At 45.4% G+C, this 22,922-nt stretch overlaps 1 protein-coding gene across 3 annotated transcripts in view; it reads left to right on the top strand.

Annotated features, from left to right (window-relative positions):
• Window positions 1–22,922, top strand: part of PRKAR2A (protein kinase cAMP-dependent type II regulatory subunit alpha) — a 104,902-nt gene that overhangs the window by 38,520 nt on the left and 43,460 nt on the right. For all 3 annotated transcript variants that reach the window (XM_055278264.2, XM_055278274.2, XM_055278282.2), the window contains exons 2-3: window positions 1,952–1,987; window positions 19,518–19,570. In XM_055278264.2, coding sequence (XP_055134239.1) covers window positions 1,952–1,987; window positions 19,518–19,570 — 89 coding nt within the window. The remainder of the gene's footprint in view (window positions 1–1,951; window positions 1,988–19,517; window positions 19,571–22,922) is intronic.

The following is a 22,922-nucleotide window of genomic DNA, read 5'->3' on the forward strand; positions in this document are numbered from 1 at the left end:
GGAGTCTTGCTCTGTCACCGAGGCTGGAGTACAGTGGCACAATCTTGGCTCACCACAACCTCTGCCTCCCAAATTCAAGTGATTCTCCTACCTCAGACTCCCAAGTAGCTAGGATTACAGGAGTGTGCCACCACGCCCAGCTAATTTTTTTTTGTATTTTTAGTAGAGACAGGGTTTCACCATGTTTGCCAGGCTAGTCTCGAACTTCTGACCTCAAATGATCCAGCCGCCTCGGCCTCCCAGAGTGCTGGGATTAACAATCGTAAGCCACCGCACTTGGCCTAAACTGTATAGATTTTTTCTCATCTCTGGAATCTATTTGTTTTCCTTCTGTTCATAAGCCACACATCTAACCTAAGCCACTACCTTTGTCTATCAACTATAGCCAAAGTGATCTTTATACAATCTAGTTTGCAATGACTCCTTTTCTCCAGGTACTTCATATTGTAACAGAAGTACTATGTCTACTGCTGATCCACTCACAGGGAACATTTCAAAATGGTTCTGCTTGGCCAGGCGCGGTGGCTCACACCTGTAATCCCAGCACTTTGGGAGGCCAAGGTCGGTGGATCACTTGAGATCAGGAGTTCATGACCAGCCTGGCCAACGTGGCAAAACCCTGTCTCTACTAAAAATACAAAAATTAACAGGCCAGGCACGGTGGCTCACGCCTGTAATCCCAGCACTTTGGGAGGCTGAGGCAGGTGGATCACCTGTCAGGAGTTCAAGACCAGCCTGGCCAACATGGTGAAACTCCATCTCTAAAAAAATACAGGCCAGGCGCGGTGGCTCACGCCTGTAATCCCAGCACTTTGGGAGGCCAAGGTGGGCGGATCACGAGGTCAGGAGATCGAGACCATCCTGGCTGACACGGTGAAACCCTGTCTCTACTAAAAATACAAAACATTAGCTGGGTGTGGTGGCAGCCGCCTATAGTCCCAGCTACTCAGGAGGCTGAGGCAAGAAATTGGCGTGAACCTGGGAGACGGAGCTTGCAGTGAGCCGAGATCTCACCACCGCACTCCAGCCTGGGCGACAGAGCGAGACTCCGTCTCAAAAAAAAACAAAAAACAAAACAAAGCCAAAAAAAAAAACAAAAAACCAACCCCATCTCTTAAAAAATACAAAAATATAGCCAGGCATGGTGGCGGGCACCTGTAGTCCCAGCTACACGGGAGGCTGAGGCAGGAGAATGGTGTGAACGTGGGAGGCGGAGCTTGCAGTGAGCCAAGATCGCGCCACTGCATTCCAGCCTGGGCTACAGAGGGAGACTCCGTCTCAAAAAAAAAAAAAAAAAAAATTTCACTACTTTATATCGTAACATTATCAATAAATTTGGTAGACTTCTTATTCAATTGGAATGATACAAATTAGATGGGATATCGATGTGAGCAGAAATAAAATTGCCAGGTTGAATATATTGAAGGTATAGTTTGTTTTCAAAGAAATACTGTATTTCCTATATTGTCTTTTTTTTTTTTTTTTTTTTTTTTTTTGAGACGGAGTCTCGCTCTGTCGCCCAGGCTGGAGTGCAGTGGCGCAATCTCGGCTCACTGCAAGCTCCTCCTCTCGGGTTCACGCCATTCTCCTGCCTCAGCCTCTCCGAGTAGCTGGGACTACAGGCGCCCGCCACCATGCCTGGCTAATTTTTTGTATTTTTAGTAGAGACGGGGTTTCACCGTGGTCTCGATCTCCTGACCTCGTGATCCGCCCGCCTCGGCCTCCCAAAGTGCTGAGATTACAAGCGTGAGCCACCGCGCCCGGCCCCTATATTGTCTTAATATTATCACATTGAACAACTATTTGTGATTGAGTGTAGAAGGCTATGAACTGACCCACTGCTTGGTTTTGAGGGGCTTAGGTCTATTGTAAAAGACTTTTGCAAAAAGGGAGGATAAAAATGCAGCCTGGTGACATAATAATGACTAAATGTTGCTTCTTTATTTTGCAGTTCCAGTTCCTAGCAGATTTAATAGACGAGTATCAGGTATGTGTTCTATTTCATAACATACTACTAAAATGCTATTTTAAGATAGGAATATATTGAAAAAACAGATATTTTGAATAAAAAGATAATCAGCTCCCATCACAGAACATTATCTAAAAGTAAAATTACCTCTGGTTTCTTTATTCTGTTTTTATTTTAAGTTCTGAGTATGTATGTACGTATTTTATACTATAATTGGTACAGTTTGTCTCTTTGCATTTATGTCATTACTATTTTTTCATGTTTATAATTACAGCTTCAAAAATGATTTTTCATATTCCTGTTTCTGGTATTCTGGCTTATGCTGCCATTAACTCTTACATGTACCTTTTTGAGCCACTTGACTTATTTCCTCAGTTTTGGTGCTGGAAGTGGCATTCTCTGGTCAGAGACTGAGCATTGCCTTGGCTTTTTCTGTCTTATTTTTTAGAGAGAGTCCACAGATTAGGCCACTGGGAGAAAGGCACCCTGTACATGCCTCTTTTCCACCGTTATCTTAATAATATGGAATTTAGATGTAAAATAGTACTTCACATCATTTTATATGGCATTTCTTTTGGTTGTTAAAAAAATGAATGCTGTCCAGGCACAGTGGCTCACACCCGTAATCCCAGCACTTTGGGAGGTCTTGGCGGGCGGATCACGAGGTCAGGAGTTTGAGACCAGTTTGGCTAACATGGTGAAACCCCATCTCCTACTAAAAATACAAAAAAATTAGCCAGGTGTAGTAGCGTGCCCCTGTAGTCCCAGCTACTTGGGAGGCTGAGGCAGGAGAATCGCTTGAACCCGGGAGGTGGAGGTTTCAGTGAGCCAAGATCACACCACTGCACTCCAGCCTGGGCAACAGAGTGAGACTCTGTCTCACAAAAAAAAAAAAAAAGAAAGAAAGAAAAAAAGAATGCTTTCCAAATATGAGAAATCTATTTGTATTTTCTTATATGGTACTAGTTTGGTAATATTTTGCCCTTTTATCTGGTATAGTCCATATTATTTAAAAAATAAGTTTGGGTAAACTTTCTATCCAGGTTTTTGACCTTTTGAAATTTTTAGTGCAAAATTTCCCTAGGTGGTTATGCTATTTTTTTAATTGAGTTAGAGATGTTAATATATTACTGAGGCCAGGCACAGTAGCTCACGCCTGTAATCCCAGCACTTTGGGAGGCTGAGGCGGGTGGGTCACAAGGCCAGAGACCGAGACCATCCTGGCTAACACGGTGAAACCCTGTCTCTATTAAAAATACAAAAAATTAGCCGGGCGTGGTGGCGGGTGCCTGTAGTCCCAGCTACTTGGGAGGCTGAGGCAGGAGGATGGCGTGAACCCAGGAAGTGGAGGTTGCAGTGAGCCGAGACTGCGCCACTGCACTCCAGCCTGGGTGACAGAGCGAGACTCTGTCTCAAAAAAAAAAAAATATATATATATATATATATATATATATGTGACTGATACCTCAAACACAGCTGGACACATAGGCACTCAGTAAATATTTATTGACTATGCACATCATCTTTTTTTTAAAAAAAAAGAAACAATGATTGTTCCTGAGAAGGCTGTCCTTTTTTTCATAGAGCTGGTAAATATATTTTATGAAAGTTTTTCTTAAAGTGTTTGACTTTTTGATAACCCTGGAATTTATTTGGCAGTATAGTGGAATGTTAATGTGTTTTAAAATTGCTGGGCAAGTGGTATGTATCACATTGTTCTTTCATATTTCCTTGTTTTAGGAAGGTTTCTTGATTTGAAATTGTCATCTGACCTATTATAGGGCTAGGAATTGCTTTTCTATCTCTCAATCCTTGTCTTTGAGAAAATCGGCTCATTTATGTTTTCAGAAAGCGTTTGTTATCATTCTACATGAAAATCTGTTGAAAGGAGGTTGAAGAATATGTTATGTTGAGAGAGTCAATATCCTGAGAGTAGGGATTAAGGTTAGTTTGATACCCATGAGCTATTATCTTCCATCTTTGTTCATGTCTGCCCTGCACCTTTTTTTCCTCTGAAAGATTAGTTAAATCCCTTGACATCTGTAGGATAGGTCTGGGAGATGGAGAATATAGTGATACCTCCTCCTGAGGTCACAGTTGGTGTTAGTTTGTGAATTGCTGTTTGGCCCTCTGCCATTGTTCAAATCTTGAACCTTGTAGAAGACTCAGACAAGTACATGGTATTATCCTTCCTCCTTAGATTTTGTAATCTTAGGATTTAAAACCTTTTCATATCATTGAAACGTTAAATAGGGCTGGGTGCGGTGGCTCACGCCTGTAATCCCAGCACTTTGGGAGGCTGAGGCAGGCGGATCATAAGGTCAGGAGATCGAGACCATCTTGGCTAACACAGTGAAACTCTGTCTCCATTAAAAATACAAAAAATTAGCCGGGCGTGGTGGCGGGCGCCTGTAGTCCCAGCTACTCAGGAGGCAGAGGCAGGAGAATGGCGTGAATCCGGGAGGCGGAGCTTGCAGTGAGCCAAGATCGCGCCACTGCACTCCAGCCTGGGCAGCAGAGTGAGACTCTGTCTCAAAAAAAAAAAAAAGAACGTTAAATGAAAATAAAAGATTTTTCAAATAATTCAATAGGATGATACAGGAGAGAAAGTATCCTATAATAATACGTAACATTTTTTAAGGGCAGACTGTGTGCTAGGTGCACAGTTTTAAGGACTTTCTAAATGCCTTCCTTGTATTGTTGAATGTAATCTTCAAAATAACACTTTGAATGAGGTCCATACCATGATTATCCCCAATTTACAGACGAGGAAACTGGGAACAAAGCAGAGGTTAAGTAACTTGCAATAGGTGAGGTGAGCATATGCCCATAGGTAGCATGGATCCTAAGTACCACCCTTGCTATCTCTAAGGATTCTTTCTTGCACCCTCTGGAACTCTTGGTTAGTCTTCAGCTAAATCCCCCAAATTCTCACCCTGTTCTCTCAGTGCAGCTTTTACTTTCCAGCTGTAGCTGAAGCTTGGCTTGCCCTGTAGGCTTCTCAAACAATGGCTCTTTCCTCTTCTACCTTCCTTGTAACACTGACAGGAAATGGTTTCTTGGCTGCTTCCAGAGCATTCTCTCTCCCTTCTCCCTGAAACCTTCTTAAAACTTCGCATTATGGCTGGCCATCGTGGCTCACACCTGTAATCCCAGCACTTTGGGAGGCTGAGGTGCGAGGATTGCTTGAGCCTAGGAGTTTGAGACCAGCCGGGGCAACACAGTGAGACCCCATCTCTTAAAAAATTAAAAAAAAAATAGCTGGGCATGATGGTGCATGCATGTAGTCCTAGCTGTTCGGGAGGCTGAGTTAAGAAGATTGCTCGAGCCTGGGAGGTCAATGCTGCAGTGAGCTGTGATCATTCCACTGTACTCCAGCCTGGGTGACAGAGTGAGATTCTATCTCAAAAAAAAATTAAAATTAAACTTAACATTATTATATTTTACCAGCCACTGCTTCTCATTGTTTTAGTCATCTAACAGTCCCCAGGTTGTTCCTTATTTCCACATATAGATGATTCTTCCAATGTCTGGGCTTCCATTCTTTGACCTCCTCTCCTCCAAGGATCTTGTCCTCCAGTTGTCCACCCTGCTTCAGCCACTCATTCCCAATGGTCATACTCTGGTATGACAAGCATTACAACTCTTTGTCATTTCAGTGAGTGGTCCCATTCTGCAACCACTGCCTGCTGTCTTCTCAGCTCCTTTGCTGTCTTACTCAAACCTGGATAACTTGTTGATTCTGCCGTCTTTTTGCTATTCCCCACTTCTTCCTTACTAACCTTAAATTCCTGAGGCAGTGATTATAATCACTCCCTGACACATATCCTCAATTTGTTTTTCCCTTTTTTTAAATTAAAAAAATTTTTTTTTTTTGAAACAGGATCTCACGCTGTACCCATGTTAGAGTGCAGTGGCATGATCACGGCTCATTGCAGCCTCAACTTCCCAGGCTCCAGTGATCCTCCTGCCTCAGCCTCCTGAGTAGCTGGGACCACAGGTGCACGCTACCATGCCTGGCTAATTTTTGTATTTTTAGTAGAGACAGGGTTTCGCCATGTTGCCTAGGCTGGTCTTGAATTCCTGAGCTCAAGCAATCCACTTAGCTTGGCGTTCCAAAGTGCTGGTTTTACCGGAGTGAGCCACCACACCTGGCCTTACTTTTCCCTTTTTATTTGCTTTGCTAAACCGACTTTGTTAAGTTCAATTCTCCACTTCGTGCCTATACCAATAATAGCTGAACCTGATTGGAGGAAAATAGATAGCCTTATTGACTGATCTTACTTTCAGTTCATGATTATTAACTTCTAGTAGGCTCTTGATATCAGCAATCATGCTATGTTCTCATGCTTTTTTTTTTTTAATAAATTTTTTTGAGACAGAGTCTTGCCTTGTCACCCAGGCTAGAGTACAGTGGCACAATCTTGGCTCACTGCACCCTCCACCTCTTGATTTCAAATGATTCTCATGCTTTAGCCTAATTTTTGTATTTTAGTAGAAACGAGGTTTCACCATGTTGGCCAGGCGAGTCTTGAACTCCTGGCCTCAGGTAATCTGCCTGCCTCGGCCTCCCAGCATGAGCCACTGCGCCCAGCCTTTTAAAATAAATTGTAGGCCAGGCACGGTGGCTCACGCCTGTAATCCCAGCAGTTTGGGAGGCTGAGGCGGGTGGATCACCTGAGGCCAGGAGTTTGAGAGCAGACTGACCAAGATGGTGAAACCGTGTCTTTACTAAAAATACTAAAAATTGGCCGGGCGTGGTGGCGGGTGCCTGTAATCCCAGCTACTCAGGAGGCTGAGGCAGGAAAATTGCTTGAACCTGGGAAGCGGAGGTTGCAGTGAGCTGAGATTTCGCCATTGCACTCCAGCCTGGGTGACAAGAGCAAGACTCTAAATACATAAACAAACAAATAAATAAATAATAAAGACAGGGTCTCCTTCTATTGCCCAGGCTGGGCTAGAGTGCATTGGTACGATCATAGGTTACTGCAGCCTTGAAATCTTGGGCTTAGGGGATCCTCCTGCCTCAACCTCCCAAGTAGCTGGGACAACAAGTGCACCACCATGCCCAGCTAATTTATTTTTTGTAAAGACAAGGTCTCCCTTTGTTGCTCAGGCTGGTCTCAAACTCCTGGTTTCAAACTATCCTCTTGTCTTGGCCTCCCAATGTTGGGATTACAGGTGTGAGCCACATGCTCCGTGCTTTTTTCACTCTTCTGTTCTCCTAGGTAAGTCTTTCATACTTTCCCCTTCTCAAAACCTCCTATACCTCCTTCCTCATCCTTAGCAGATTATCTTGTTCTCTATTTAACCAAGGAAATAGGAAAACAGAAGAGAATTTCCAGGATCCCATCACCGTATCTATTCTTCACTTGCCTATAAGTTTACAGTATCCACCTGTGCTAGATCCCATCCCTTCATCCTTTTAGCTGTTAGCTCCTCTCCTGCATAATCTTTTATCTTTTAACTCAATTATTCTTTCAGCAAAGAAACATATTGTTGGCTCTATTTCTTAAAAAATAAACTTTTTTTGACTGTTGTTTTCTCTCCAACCTTTTTCTCTCCATACCTTTAAAACAAAACCACGTGAAGGAGCTGTTTGTATTTGTTGTTTCTAGTTGTTCTACTTCTATTCTGAGATAGAGTCTGGCTCTGTCACCCAGGCTGGAGTGCAGTGGTGTGATCTCGGCTCACTGCTACCTCCACCTCCCAGGTTCAAGTGATTCCTGTACCTCAGCCTCTTGAGTAGCTGGGATTACAGGTGTGCGCCACAATGCCTGGCTAATTTTTGTGTTTTTAGTAGAGACAAGGTTTTGCCATGTTTGCCAGGCTGGCCTTGAATGCCTGGCCTCTTAAGCCTATTCTAATCAGACTTTTTTTTTTTCCTTTTAAACTCAGTGGTAAAAATCTAATCAGACTCTTGCTTCTGTATCTCACCAAAATTATCTTTGCTGTTTGCTCACTCACATTCTTCAGACCTTCATTTAAAGGACACCTTTTTCAGGCTGGGCGAGGTGGCCTGTAATCCCACCACTTTGGGAGGCCAAGGCGAGTGGATCACTTGAGGTCGGGAGTTTGAGATCAGCCTGGCCAACATGGTTGAAACCCTGTCTCTACTAAAAATAAAAATTTGGCCAGGTGCGGTGGCTAACACCTGTAATCCCAACACTTTGGGAGTCCAAGGTGATGGATCACCTGAGGTCAGGAGTTTGAGACTAGCCTGGCCAACATGGTGAAACCCCATCTCTACTAAAAATACAAAAATTAGATGGTCATGGTGACAGGCGCCCATAATCCCAGCTACTCAGGAGGCTGAGGCAGGAGAATCGCTTCAACCCGGGAGGCAGAGTTTGCAGTGAACCAAGATTGTACCGTTGCACTCCAGCCTGGGTGACAAGAGTGAAATTCTGTCTCAAATAATTAAATAAATAAATAAATACACAAAATTAGCTGGGCATGATGGCACATGCCTGTATCCCAGCTTCTTGGGAGGCTGAGGCAGGAGAATCACTTGAACTCTGGAGACGGAGGTTACAGTGAACCGAGATTGTGCCATTGCACTCCAGCCTGGGCAACAAGTATGAAACTCCGTCTCAAACAAAAAAATACAAAAATTAGCTGGGCTGAGGCAGGATAATCTCTTGAACCCAGGAGACAAAGGTGGCAGTGAGTTGAGATTGCCCCACTGCACTCCAGCCAGCGCTATAGAGCAAGACTCAGTCTCAAAATAAAATAAAATAATAAAATAAAATAAAGCTGGGCATGGTAACTCATGCCTGTAATCCCAGCACTTTGGGGAGGCTGAGATGGGCCGGTCACCTGAGGTCGGGAGTTTGAGATCAGCCTGGCCAACATTGTGAAACCCCGTCTCTACTAAAAATACAAAAATTTGGCTGGGCATGGTGGCTCACACCTGTAATCCCAGCACTTTGGGAGGCTGAGGTGTAATTACAAAGTGTAATCCCAGCACTTTGCGAGGCTGAGGTGTGTGGATCACCTGAGGTCAGGAGTTTAGCTGGGTATGGTGACAGGTGCCTGTAATCCCAGCAACTTGGGAGGCTGAGGCAGGAGAATCACTTGAACCTGGGAGGCAGAGGTTGCAGTGAGCCAAATCCCGCCATTGTACTCCAGCCTAGGCAACAAGAGTGAAACTCTGTCTCAAAAAATAATAAAAATACAAAAATTAAGCCAGTGTGGTGGCCCACGCCTGTAATCCCAGCTACTTGAGAGGCTGAGACATGAGAATCACTTGAACCCAGGAGGCAGTTTGCAGTAAGCCAAGATTGCGCCACTGCACTCCATTCTGGACGACGAGTGAGACTGTCCACCCCAGCCAACAAAAAGAAAAGCCGTGCCTGGCTGGGCGCGGTGGCTCATGCCTGTAATCCCAGCACTTTGGGAGGCTGAGGCGGGCGGATCACGAGGTCAGGAGATTGAGACCATCCTGGCTAACACGGTGAAACCCCGTCTCTACTAAAAATACAAAAAAAATATCCAGGTGTGGTGGCTGCCTGTAGTCCCAGCTACTTGGGAGGCTGAGGCAGGAGAATTGCTTGAACCTGGGAGGTGGAGGTTGCAGTGAGCCAAGACTGCCATTGCACTCCAGCCTGGGCAACAGAGTGAGACTCCATCTCAAAAAACAAAACAAATAAAAACCTCCTTTGTCAAAAAAAAGCCCAACTTATATTTATTAAATACATGTTAAACATCAAAGCACATTAATCAGAAATGTGTGTATTGGCATCATGCCACATTTAGGAACAGAATATTTTGACTCTAGTGATGACTGTGACAGGCAGCAGAACAGTCCACTGAGAACCTGGTGTCATGTCAGTCACCCACTTCTTTATTGCAGGTGCTCTTCAGCAGACATCCCTGCCCTTTAAGGCTTATGTGCTTACTATATAATAAAATACTGATTTTTGTCTTTATATTCTTTCATAGTATGCAATATTTTTTTCATCTATAGCTACCTTCAGCTGAAATATTACTAAGTATTGCTTAAAATAATTTAGAAATCCAGTGTTGTGGACTAATTGGTTCCCCCAAATTCATGTATTGAAGTCCTAACCCCAATGTGATTATATTTTTGAGATAGAGCCTTTAAAGAGGTAATGAAGGTAAAATGAGGTCATAGGGTAGAATCCTAATCTAATAGGGCTGATGTCCTTCTAAGTGATCCTCCCATCCAGGCCTCCCAAAGTATTGGGATTACAGGTGTAAGCCACCATGCCTAGCCACTGTATTGCTATTTTAATCTTCATTTCCTGTAGGTCTTGAGTATTTCATGACACACAATATAATATTTGAGGTTGCATAGGGGATCACACAGATTCTGGACCTTCTCCAGGTAACTTGTGTACTGAGGCAAGCAGCCAGATGTGCAGAACCCTTGGGGCAGCAACAATCAAGTAGGTACTGTAAAATGGATTTTTTCCTAGAAAATAAAGGAAGTAATTTAGGACTAGGACTAAGGAGAAGTAAAGAGATTGAGGGGATCAGAGGAAGAGGGCAAAGGGAGGTAAGTCCAGGGTTCAAAAGAAAAGGGAGGCTGGATTTGAGGGCTCATGCCTGTAATCCCAGCATTTTGGGAGACAGAGGTGGGTGGATCACCTAAGGTCAGGAGTTTGAGACCAGCCTGGCCAATATGGTAAAAGCCCGTCTCTACTAAAAATATAAAAATTAGCCAGGTGTGGTGGTGTGCGCCTGTAATCCTAGCTACTTGGGAGGCTAAAACAGAATTGCTTGAACCCAGGAGGCAGAGGTTGCAGTGAGCCAAGATCCAAGATTGTACCACTGCACCACTGCACTCCAGCCTGGGCGATAGAGCGAGATTCCATCTCAAAAAAAAGGAAAAAAAGGACATTATGCTAAGTGAAATAAGCCAGGTATAGAAGGACAAATACTGCATTATTCTACTGATATGTGGTATTGTGGTATCTAAAATAAATTAATCAAGGCCAGGTGCAGTGGCTCATGCCTATACTCCCAACACTTTGGAAGGCTGAGGCAGGAAAATTGCTTGAAGCCAGGAGTTTGAGACCAGTTTGGGCAACATAATGGGACCTTGTCTCTACAAAATAAATTAAATAAAATAGTCAAATTCAGGCTGGGTGCAGTGGCTCATGCCTGTAATCCCAGCACTTTGGGAGGTATTTGGGAAGTGCATGGAGTTTCCATGCACTCCCTGGGTGCACCACCCTCCAGGAACCTTCATGTATTCAGCTATCTGGAAGTTCTGTTGTGAACTTAAAAACTTGTTATCAGGGTAGCTCTCATGTTAAGTGTTCTTACCGTAATAAATAAAGAAATAAACAATAGGAAAGGGAAGAAAACTTAAAACCAGGTTTGAAAAATTGAAGCATAATGTTTTTCCACAAATAGAAACATATTAACAATTTTAATGGAAACTTTTTGTTTAAATAATAACATTTATTTTGCATCTGAAAAATAATCAGTGTTGCATCTGAAAATGTGAAGACTAATTAACATTTGCTGCCTCAGTTATGTAAATGCCTAAAAATATTAAAATGAGCTAAGTTGCCAAAGTACTTTCTTCTGAAATTGGAGGAAAAGCAAGCCTAGGAATAGCCCAAGATTGTGTCATTATCAGTAAAATTCTATCAGTCTCATCACTGAAGGCTTATTTTTTTAAACTTTTCAATGAAATATGTGTATGAAAGATTTCATACACGGCCGGGCGCGGTGGCTCAAGCCTGTAATCCCAGCACTTTGGGAGGCCGAGGCGGGCGGATCACGAGGTCAGGAGATCGAGACCATCCTGGCTAACACGGTGAAACCCCGTCTCTACTAAAAAAAATACAAAAAATCAGCCGGGCGTGGTGGCGGGCGCCTGTAATCCCAGCTACTCGGGAGGCTGAGGCAGGAGAATGGCGTGAACCCGGGAGGCGGAGCTTGCAGTGAGCCGAGATCGCGCCAGTGCACTCTAGCCTGGGGGACAGAGAAAGACTCCGTCTCAAAAAAAAAAAAAAAAAAAAAAAAAAAAAAAGATTTCATACACGAAAGGGCTGGGCGCAGTGGCTCACGCCTATAATTCCAGCACTTTGGGAGGATCACTTGAGGCCAGGAGTTCGAGACCAGCCTGGCCAACATGATGAAACCCCATCTCTACTAAAAATACAAAAATTAGCTGGGCCTGGTGGTGTGCGCCTATAATTCCAGCTACTTAGGAAGCTGAGGCACGAGAATCACCTGAACCTGGGAGGCTGAGGTTGCAGTGAGCCGAGATTGTGCCACTGCATTCCAGCATGGGTGACAGAGTGTGAGACTCTCAAAAAAAAAATTAAAAAGGAAGATTTCATGCACAAAAGTAGAGAAAGTTAGTATAATACCCATGTACCCATTTATTTCCTGAAATGAAGTTTTTTTTAAATGTATTATTCTAAGTAGTTGTTTTGAACTCTTAGACCAAGGAGTAGCAATTGGAATACACTGAATTAAGGTCAAATATGAGAATATTTCTGAAGCAGAATTCGATGTATTCATTGGACAAGAGGTGAGAGAAGAAAGTCTGATTAATTCCAAATTTCTAGTTTAGAAAATTAGTCTGATAATGGCATTAATCAAGAGCACAGAGAACCAAGAAACTTGAAGTTTGACATAGTGTCTGGTTAGATGCCCTTGATGCAGCTTCCCCAGTTTCCTACCAGAATACCCATGATGCAAAAAGTGACAATAGAAATGTCTAGGAGGCTGGGCATGGTGGCTCACACTTGTAATCCCAGCACTTTGGGAGGCCGAGGCCAGAGGATCACCTGAGGTCAGGAGTTCGAGAGCAGCCTGGCCAATATGGCGAAACTCCATCTTTATTAAAAATACAAAAATTAGCTGGGCGTGGTGGCGGGCACCTGTAATCCCAGCTGCTCAGGAGGCTGAGGCAGGAGAATTGTTTGAACCTGGGAGGCAGAGGTTGCAGTGAGCCGAGATGACGCCATTGCACTCCAGACTGGGCAACGAGCAAAACTGTGTCTCAGAAAAGAAAACAAGAAATGTCTAGGAACTAAGAAAGGTGTCTGCCTTAATCATTAGGGAAGAACTGAGATAATGCACCCTGGCCTCATCTCCTGGAAACAAAAATGCTTGGAGAAAGATAGTGAGTCATTACCTATATCCCATTGTTACTTTCCTGGCTTAGTAACCCAAGTCCCACACTAGCCAGAAACTGGGCCAGCCCTCTGCAGAGCATCACCTAATGCTATTTCAGGGACTAGAATGGTGTATCTTTTCTTACTCTGTCCCCCCCTAATTTTTCTCTTATCTGTTTTAGGATACAAGGTCCCTGTTGGGCACTTGGTATCGATGGCATTACTGCACAAGTGGCATGGGCCACACAAATAGAGTATTATTTGCTAAGGCAGGGATGGGAGAGTCCTGGGTGTAGGACACAATGGAAGCCATCATTTCTCAGATCTTTTATTGGTTTGGAGAATCGGTGAGTAAAGGGAAGCTGGAGTGTAGCTAGAACAGGACTGCAGTGAGTGTCTCTAAGAAACTGGGAAATAACTGGGAGTGGGGCTGGGCATAGTGGATCACTTGAGGTCAGGAGTTCAAGACCAGCCTGGCCAACATGGTGAAACCCCATCTCTACTAAAAATATAAAAATTAGCTGGGTGTGGTGGCTTGCACTTGTAGCCCCAGTTACTCGGGAGGCTGAGGCAGGAGAATCACTTGAACCTGGGAGGCAGAGTTTGCAGTGAGCTGAGATCATGTCAACTGCACTACAGCCTGGGCAAGACAGCAAGACTCTGTCTCAAAAAATAATAATAATAAATAAAAATAAATAAATTGGGAGTGGCATGTATCAGCCTGTCCCGTAGTTGTAGATACATGGAGTCTTTTAGCCATAACACATAGATTGAGAGTAGGGTCAAGAACTGTTTGTTGGCCGGGTGCGGTGGCTCATGCCTGTAATCCCAGCACTTTGGGAGGCCGAGGTGGGCTCATCATGAGGTCAGGAGATCGAGACCATGCTGGCTAACACGGTGAAACCCCGTCTCTACTAAAAATGCAAAAAATTAGCCAGACGTGGTGGCGGGTGTCTGTAGTCCCAGCTACTCGTGAGGCTGAGACAGGAGAATGGCGTGAACCCGCGAGGCGGAGCTTGCAGTGAGCCGAGATCAAGCCACTGCACTCCAGCCTGGGCGACAGAGCAAGACTCCATCTCAAAAAAAAAAAACTGTTTGTTGCCTGTTAACAGATGATAAATAAATCCTAATAAACAATACAGGGCCTATGAGTGAACTCAGCTGGTTAAGGATATAAGAGGAGTGAAGACTAGAAAGGTCCACTACAAAATGCTCAGTAAACTATAAGAAATCATTGCACTTATGAATTCTGAGCAAAAAGCTAAGGATAAAATTGGCTGAGATGAAACAGAAAATGGGTATGATAAGATTGTAAGGAAACTAAAAAAAAATGAGCAAGAATTAAATACATAAAAAGAGTTGGCCGGGCGTGGTGGCTCATGCCTGTAATCTCAACACTTTGAGAGGCCAAGATGGGCAGATCACTTGAGGTCAGGAGTTCGAGACCAGCCTGGCCAACATGGCAAAAAAAAAAAAAAAAAAAAAACCAACCCTGTCTCTACTAAAAATATAAAAATTAGCTCCTGTAATCCCAGCTACCCGGGAGGCTGAAGCAGGAGAATCACTTGAACCTGGGAGGTGGAGGTGGAGGTGGCAGTGAGCCAAGATCACACCACTGCACTCCAGCCTGGGTGACAGCGTGAAGCTCTGTCTTGGGAGTGGGCGGGGCAAACTGTAGAGAAAGCAAAAAGAGCAAAGTTGTAAGGGTAGAAATATGTGATGGAGGTTAGCTGGGAAGAAAGGACAGTTGTTAAAGGAGCTGAAATAGAGAACAGAACCAACATAACAATAATTATCCTAAAACCCAGAACAAATGGAACCAAGATAATAATGGTAATAGTTCAAGTTGCCTCCTTACTGTGCCTGACACCTGTCTACTTGAATCCTTACAACAGTCTTCAGAGAGAAGTCACCACTGTTCATGCCATTATGCAGAGGAAGGGTGGACACAGGCAATAAATTACCTCTGGTCACACAGCTATTACAGATCACTGATGATTTATTAGAAGAAAGCTTTTCCCAGCTGTAATGGCCTGTATTGTGAAGAGGGAGTAGGTTTGCTGCATTCTGAGAAACAGTAATCACAACTAGTTCATTCTTGGTAAAACAGTTTTCTTAGTAAGTACAAAACTGTTTATTCAGTAGATAATTTATTGTCTCTGCAAATAACACATGGGGTGAGATTTTATTTTTTTTTTCCTTTTTTTTATTAATTTTTTTTTGCATACAAAAACAATAAACATTTTCTAAAAATACATACAAACAAAAAGATGCGTATCAAACATATTAGGAAGGTTGCACATGGGAAGTCAGGGAATAGAAATGGGGGTGGGAGTTAAAATAAATGAGAGAGGAACTTTATATGGATCAGTGATAATAACTCAATCCTCTATTTGACAAAGAAGAGGGAGAAGGAAGAGGAAGAAAAAGAAAGTGGGATAAAGGATCAGAAAGGGAGGAAAATAGAAAAAATTAGAGTATGACTCCAGGGTTGACCTATTTTGTTGTCATTGAGTTGGTTGGTTGGTTTGTCCGTTGTATTCTTCATGTTTCGCCAAGTTGGCCAGACTGGTCTCGAACTCCTAGCCCGAAGTGATCAACCCGCCTCGCCCCCCAGAGTGCCGGGACCACAGGCGTGAGCCACCACGTCCAGCCCCCACATTGCTTCTGGCCTCCGTGGTAGACCTCCCAGACGGAGCGGCCAGGCAGAGGAGCTCCTCACTTCTACCCAGACACGGGGCGGCCGGGCAGAGGGGCTCCTCACTTCCCAGACGGGGCGGCCAGGCAGAGACGCTCCTCACTTCTTCTCAGACGATAGGTGGCCGGGCAGAGGTGCTCCTCACTTCCCAGACGATGAGTGGTCGGGCAGAGGCGCTCCCCACTTCCCAGACGATGGGTGGCCGGGCAGAGGCGCTCCCCACGTCCCAGACGATGGGTGGCCGGGCAGAGGCGCTCCTCACCTCCCAGACGATGGGTGACCGGGCAGAGGCACTCCTCACTTCCCAGATGGGGCAGCCGGGCAGAGGCGCTCCTCACTTTCCAGACGATGGGTGGCCGGGCAGAGGCGCTCCTCACCTCCCAGACGGGGCGGCCGGGCAGAGGCGCTCCTCACTTCTTCCCGACGGGGCGGCCGGGCAGAGGCGCTCCTCACTTCCCAGACGATGGGTGGCCGGGCAGAGGCGCTCCTCACTTCTTCCCGGATGGGGCGGCCGGGCAGAGGCGCTCCTCACTTCTTCCCGGATGGGGCGCCCGGGCAGAGGCGCTCCTCATTTCTTCCCGGACGGGGCGGCCGGGCAGAGGCGCTCCTCACTTCCCAGACGGGGCGGCCGGGCAGAGGCGCTCCTCACTTCCCAGACGGGGCGGCCAGGCAGAGGCGCTCCTCACTTCTTCCCGGACGGGGCGGCCGGGCAGAGGCGCTCCTCACTTCTTCCCGGACGGGGCGGCCGGGCAGAGGCGCTCCTCACTTCTTCCCGGACGGGGCGGCCGGGCAGAGGCGCTCCTCACTTCTTCCCAGACGGGGCGGCCGGGCAGAGGCGCTCCTCACTTCCTCCCGGACGGGGCGGCCGGGCAGAGGCGCTCCTCACCTCCCAGACGATGGGAGGCCAGGCAGAGGTGCTCCTCACTTCCCAGACGGTGGGTGGCCGGGCAGAGGCGCTCCTCACTTCCCAGACGGGGCGGCCGGGCAGAGGCGCTCCTCACTTCCCAGACGGGGCGGCCGGGCAGAGGTGCTCCTCACCTCCCAGACGGGGCAGCCGGGCAGAGGCGCTCCCCACCTTCCAGATGGGGTGGCGGCCGGGCAGGGGCTGCAATCCCAGCACCCTGGCAGGCCAAGGCAGGCGGCCGGGGGGGTAGAGGCTGCCGCGAGGCCAGACCACGCCACCGCACTCCAGCCCGGGCAACACCGAGCACTGGGTGAGCGAGACTCCGTCTGTAGTCCCAGTACCTCGGGAGGCTGAGGCGGGCAGAGCACTCGGCGTCAGGAGCTGGCGACCAGCGTGGCCAAGATGGCGAACGCGTGCCTGCGTCCAAAGGAGAAAAGGCAGGCAGCGGTGGCGCGCGCCGGCAGTCCCAGGCAGTGCGCGGCGCGGGCAGCAGCAAGCGGAGTAGATTGTAGCCTGGGCCACAGAGGAGAAAGAAAGAAAGAAAGAGAGAAAGAGAGGAAGGGAGGAAGGGAGGAAGGGAGGAAGGGGAAGGGAAGGGAAGGAAGGGAAGGAAGGGAGATTTTAAAATAATGATTTGTATCGATATCTCCATTTCTAATTCTTCCTCCAGTCTATATTTGTTTCCCCCTTCTCACCAGTAAAAAAATGTGTGTTTGTTTATTTACTCCCTACAATAATACACATAGAAGAGTTTTGGAATTACAGGTCAGGCGCGGTGGCTCACGCCTGTAATCCCAGCACTTTGGGAGGCCAAGACAGGCAGATCACAAGGTCAAGAGATTGAGATCATCCTGGCCAACATGGTGAAACCCCATCTCTACTAAAACTACAAAAATTAGCTGGGTGTGGTTGCATGTGCCTCCAGACCTAGCTACTAAGGAGGCCAAGGCAGGAGAATAACTTGAAACAGGGAGGTGGAGGTTGCAGTGGGCCAAGATCGCGCCACTGTACTCCAACCTGAGCGAATGAGCGAGACTCTCTCAAAAAAAGAAGAGTTTTGGAATTGCTATACCATCACAAACATCAGTTGTTTTTTGTTGGAATGCAGTATATCCCATTGAGGGTGGATAGTCAGAGTACTATGTTCAGAAGCTACTTAGAATCTGATTCTTCTCTAATTATGTTATCACCCTGATACATGGGTAGGTTTTTTTTTCTTTGTACTTAGTTTTAGGGTCCTTCTTATCTATTTAATTTTTAAAATATGTGAAAAATTAACATGGCTTAAATGTCAAAACTTTTTATATGAGAATGTTTCCTCAGGCCAGTCAGGGTGGCTCACGCCTGTAATCCCAGCACTTTGGGAGGCCGAGGTGGGTGGTTGAGGTCAGGAGATCGAGACCATCCTGGCTAACACGGTGAAACCCCGTCACTACTAAAAATAAAGAAAATTAGCCTGGCAGGCCGGGCGCGGTGGCTCACGCTTGTAATCCCAGCACTTTGGGAGGCCGAGGCGGGTGGATCACGAGGTCAGGAGATCGAGACCACGGTGAAACCCCGTCTCTACTAAAAAATACAAAAAATTAGCCGGGCGTGGTGGCGGGCGCCTGTAGTCCTAGCTACTCGGAGAGGCTGAGGCAGGAGAATGGCGTGAACCCAGGAGGCGGAGCTTGCAGTGAGCCGAGATTGCGCCACTGCACTCCAGCCTGGGTGACAGAGCGAGACTCCGTCTCAAAAAACAAACAAACAAAAAAATTAGCCTGGCATGGTGGCAGGCGCCTGTAGTCCCAGCTACTCTGGAGGCTGAGGCAGGAGAATGGTGTGAACCTGGGAGGTGGAGCTTGCAGTGAGCAGAGATCATGTCATTGCACTCCAGCTTGGGTGACAGAGTGAGACTCCCTCTCAAAAAAAAAAAAAAAAAAAAGTTTCCTCAGAGAAGTTTCATTCCTTCCCCTATCCCTTCTTTCCTGTTTCTTTCTATACACTAGGAAAATAATTTCATTACTTTCCAGTTTATTCTTCCCAAATTGTTTCCTTTTGGAAAAATTAACCGGTAAAAGTATATTATATTTATTTTCCCTCCATTTTTAGCTCTCCTTTCTCATGGAAGTCCTTTCTTCTGCAAGGGATAGCATATATCACCTTGCTTTTTTTCCCCTTATGTCTCCCACAACTTACTCTCTTTTCATTTTTTTTGAGACGGAGTCTCATTCTGTCAACCAGGCTGGAGTGCAGTGGCATGATCTCGGCTCACTGCAACCTCCGTCTCCCAAGGTCAAGCGCTTCTGCTGCCTCAGCCTCCTGAGTAGCTGGGACTACAGGTATACACCACCACGCCCAGCTAATTTTTGTATTTTTAGTAGAGACGGGGTTTCACCATGTTGGCCAGGATGGTCTTGATCTCTTGACCTCATGATCCATCTGCCTCAGCCTCCCAGAGTGCTGAGATTATAGGCGTGAGCATTTATATTATACATCAGGTGGTTATACATCAGGTGGATCACCTGATGTCAGAAGTTTGAGAGCAGCCGGACCAACATGGTGAAACCCCGTCCCTACTAAAAATACAAAATTAGCCAGGCATGGTGGTGCATGCCTGTAATCCCAGCTACCTGGGAGGCTGAGGCAAGAGAATCGCTTGAACCTGGGAGATGGAGGTTGTGAGCTGAGATTGTGCCACTGTACTCCAGTCTAGGCAACAAGAGCAAAACTCTGTCTCAAAAAAAAAAAAAAAAGAAAAGAAAACAGTGAATAAAAGAAAATTGAGTTCACTTCCTATTTTTCGTAAAGCCACACATCTGTTAAATTCATTCTTTTTGTTTTTTTTCTCTCCAATTTTAGTCTGTGCTGAGACCTATAACCCTGATGAGGAAGAGGAAGATACAGATCCAAGGGTAAGACCCAAAGCAAAGATGTTAGGTAGAATTGTTCTATTTCTCATTAACTCCCCTTCTCTACATACCAAAAACTCATCATGCTAATAATTAAATACAAATGAAAATATCAGTGAAGTGACATTTTTAATCTAACAAATTGAAAGCTGCGCTGGTTGAGGGTATGTGAGCAATGCCTAGCTGTAGCTGTCAGAAGCCTTAAACAGGCTGGGCATGGTGGCTCACACCTGTAATCCGAACACTTTGAGAGGCTGAGGCAGGAGGATCACTTGAGGCCAGGAGTTCAAGAGCAGCCTGGACAATAGAGCAAGACCCCATCTCTGTGGGAAAAAAAAAAATAGCTGGTTTGGTGGCATGTGCCTGTATTCACAGCTGCTTAGGAGCCTGAGGCAGAAGAATTGCTGCTTGAGTCTAAAAAAAAAAAAAAATGCTGGGCATGGTGGCTCACACCTGTAATCCCAGCACTTTGGGAGGTTGAGGTGGGAAGATCAGTTGAACCCCAGGAGTTGAGACTAGCCTGGGCAATGTAGTTAGACCTCATTTCTATAAAAAAAAAAAAAATTAACAACAACAAGCCTTAAATACTTACAGTCAGGCCAACTGATTTAGCATTTACCTAAAGGAGAATTTATCCCCAATGAAAGTTGGATCCTTCTTGAGGATGTACAAATGGAGTTTATCATAGTATTATAACAATGAAAAATGGAAACAACCTAAATGACCCAAAATATGGGATTACCAGGGCCTAAATTATGGTACATTCAAATGAAGAGACTCTGTAGCCATTGAAAGTGATGGTACAGGGCTGTATGTAATGGCATGGGATGTATGTTTGTGTGAGGTGCATTTTATAGAGCATTTTGTAAATTAAAAAATTTGAAATATATATATTTATTTGTATGTATGTATGTATATATAGAAAATTCTGTCTGGAAGGGTATACCCCAGATGTAAACAGTGGTTGTGGCAAGACCATGTTTGATTTTTGGGTGCTTTTTAAAAAAAAAAAAAAACAACTTAGTTTTTTAAACTTCTGTACAATTGACATAAATTACTTTTGTTTGTTTGTTTTTGAGACAGAGTCTCGCACTGTCGCCCGGGCTGGAGTGCAGTGACGTGAATTCGGCTCACTGCAACCTCTGTCTCTTGGGTTCAAGTGATTCTCCTGCCTCAGCCTCCCATCATAAATTACTTTTATGAGGGCATGTATGAACTATCATTTTTAAAAGATTGATGTTATAGGTTGGGTGTGGTAACTCACGCCTGTAATCCCAGCACTTTGGGAGGCCAAGGCGGGTGGATCACCTGAGGTCAGGAGTTCGAGACCAGCCTGGCCAACATGGTGAAACCTCTTGTCTACTAAAATACAAAAATTAGCTGGGCGTGGTGGCAGGCGCCTGTAATCCCAGCTACTCGGGAGGCTGAGGCAGGAGAATCGCTTGAACCCGGGAGGCCAAGGTTATGGTGAGCTGAGATCATGCCACTGCACTCCAGCCTGGGCGACAGAGTGAGACTCCATCTCAAAAAAAAAAAATAAAGGTTGCTGTTACAAAAACCTTTAGTGGACCAGGCACGGTGGCTTACGCCTGTAATCCCAGCACTTTGGGAGGCCGAGGTGGGTGGATCACAAGGTTAGGAGTTTGAGACCAGCCTGACCAATATGGTAAAACCCCATCTCTACTAAAAATACAAAAATTAGCCAGGTGTGGTGGTGCCCGCCTGTAATCCCAGCTACTCAGGAGGCTAAGGCAGGAGAATCACTTGAACCTGGGAGGTGGAGGTTGCAGTGAGCCAAAATCGTGCCACTGCACTCCAACCTGAGTGACAGAGCGAGACTCCGTCTCAAAAAAAAAAAAAAAAAACTTTAGTGATCTATTATGTTACCCTTAAATCAAGTTACCCTTAAAATGAGTAACTTAGGAAAGATTTCTGAAGTATTCTAATAAATGCTACCATTTTTGTGAATGTAAAAATCATTAATTTTTTTATTCTCGTTATTGTAAGATTATTGATGACTGTAAAACAGTTTTTTCTAATTTAATATCACAAATTTAAAATACTTAACACTCTCTTTTTTTTTTTTTTTTGAGACAGAGTTTTGCTCTTGTTGCCCAGGCTGGAGTGCAATGGCGTGATCTTGGCTCACTGCAACCTCCGCCTACTGGGTTCAAGCGATTCTCCTGCCTCAGCCTCCCGGGTAGCTAGGATTACAGGCATGTGCCACCATGCCCGGCTAATTTTGTATTTTTAGTAGAGGTGGGTTTCTTCATGTTGGTCAGGCTGGTTTCGAACTCCTGACCTCGTGATCCGCCTACCTTGGCCTCCCAAAGTGCTGGGATTACCTGGGATTACAGGAGTGAGCCACCGTGCCCAGCTTTTTTTTTTTTTTTTTTTTTTTTTTTTTTTTTTTTTTTTGAGGCAGAATCTTGCTCTGTCACCAGGCTACAGTGCCGTGGTACGATCTTGGCTCACTGCAACCTCCAACTCCCTGGTTCAAGCGATTCTCCTACCTCAGTGTCCCGAGTAGCTAGGATTACTGGCATGCGCCACCATGCCCAGCTAATTTTATATTTTTAGCAGAGACGGGGTTTATCCATGTTGGTCAGGCTGGTCTCAAACTCCTGACCTTGTGATTCGCCTGCCTCGGCCTACCAAAGTGCTGGGATTACAGGCGTGAGCCACCACGCCTGGCCCTTTTTTTTTTTTTTTTTTTTTTTTTTTGAGACAGAGTCTCGCTGTCAGCCAGGCAGGTGTGCAGTTGCACGATCTCGGCTCACTGCAACCTCCGACTCCATGGTTCAAGCGATTCTCCTACCTCAGCCTCCTGAGTAGCTGGGATTACAGGCATGCGCCACCACGCCCAGCTAGTTTTTCTATTTTTAGTAGAGATGGGGTTTTACCACGTTGGCCAGGATGGTCTCCATCTCCTGACATCGTGATCTGCCTGCCTCGGCCTCCCAAAGTGTTGGGATTACAGGCATGAGCCACCTCACCCGGCCAACACTTTTAACATCTATTATTTCTGGTCAGATTAAAAGATGTACTTTTTTTTTTTTTTGAGTAGATGCTCAATATTTGTTTAATGAACAAATTTATAACCCTCTGCTTTATGGATGAAGATCCTGAGACTCCCAGGGAATAGCTGACTTGCTGCCAGCCATGTAGTCGGCAGGTGGCTTCAGGGTTGGTGCTTTTTCACCCCTATGTTACATTGCCCCTCGACCTTCAGCATGCAGCTTGATATTTATGTAAAATTAAAATTACAGAAACCATGCTCTTTATTTTTCCCAATTTTTGGAGAAAGAAATTTACCAATCTTTAAGTGGTTATTTTAAAATGGAGTAAAACAGTT

The sequence above is a fragment of the Symphalangus syndactylus genome, chromosome 1 (genome assembly GCF_028878055.3).
Source record: "Symphalangus syndactylus isolate Jambi chromosome 1, NHGRI_mSymSyn1-v2.1_pri, whole genome shotgun sequence".
Lineage (NCBI taxonomy): Eukaryota > Metazoa > Chordata > Mammalia > Primates > Hylobatidae > Symphalangus > Symphalangus syndactylus.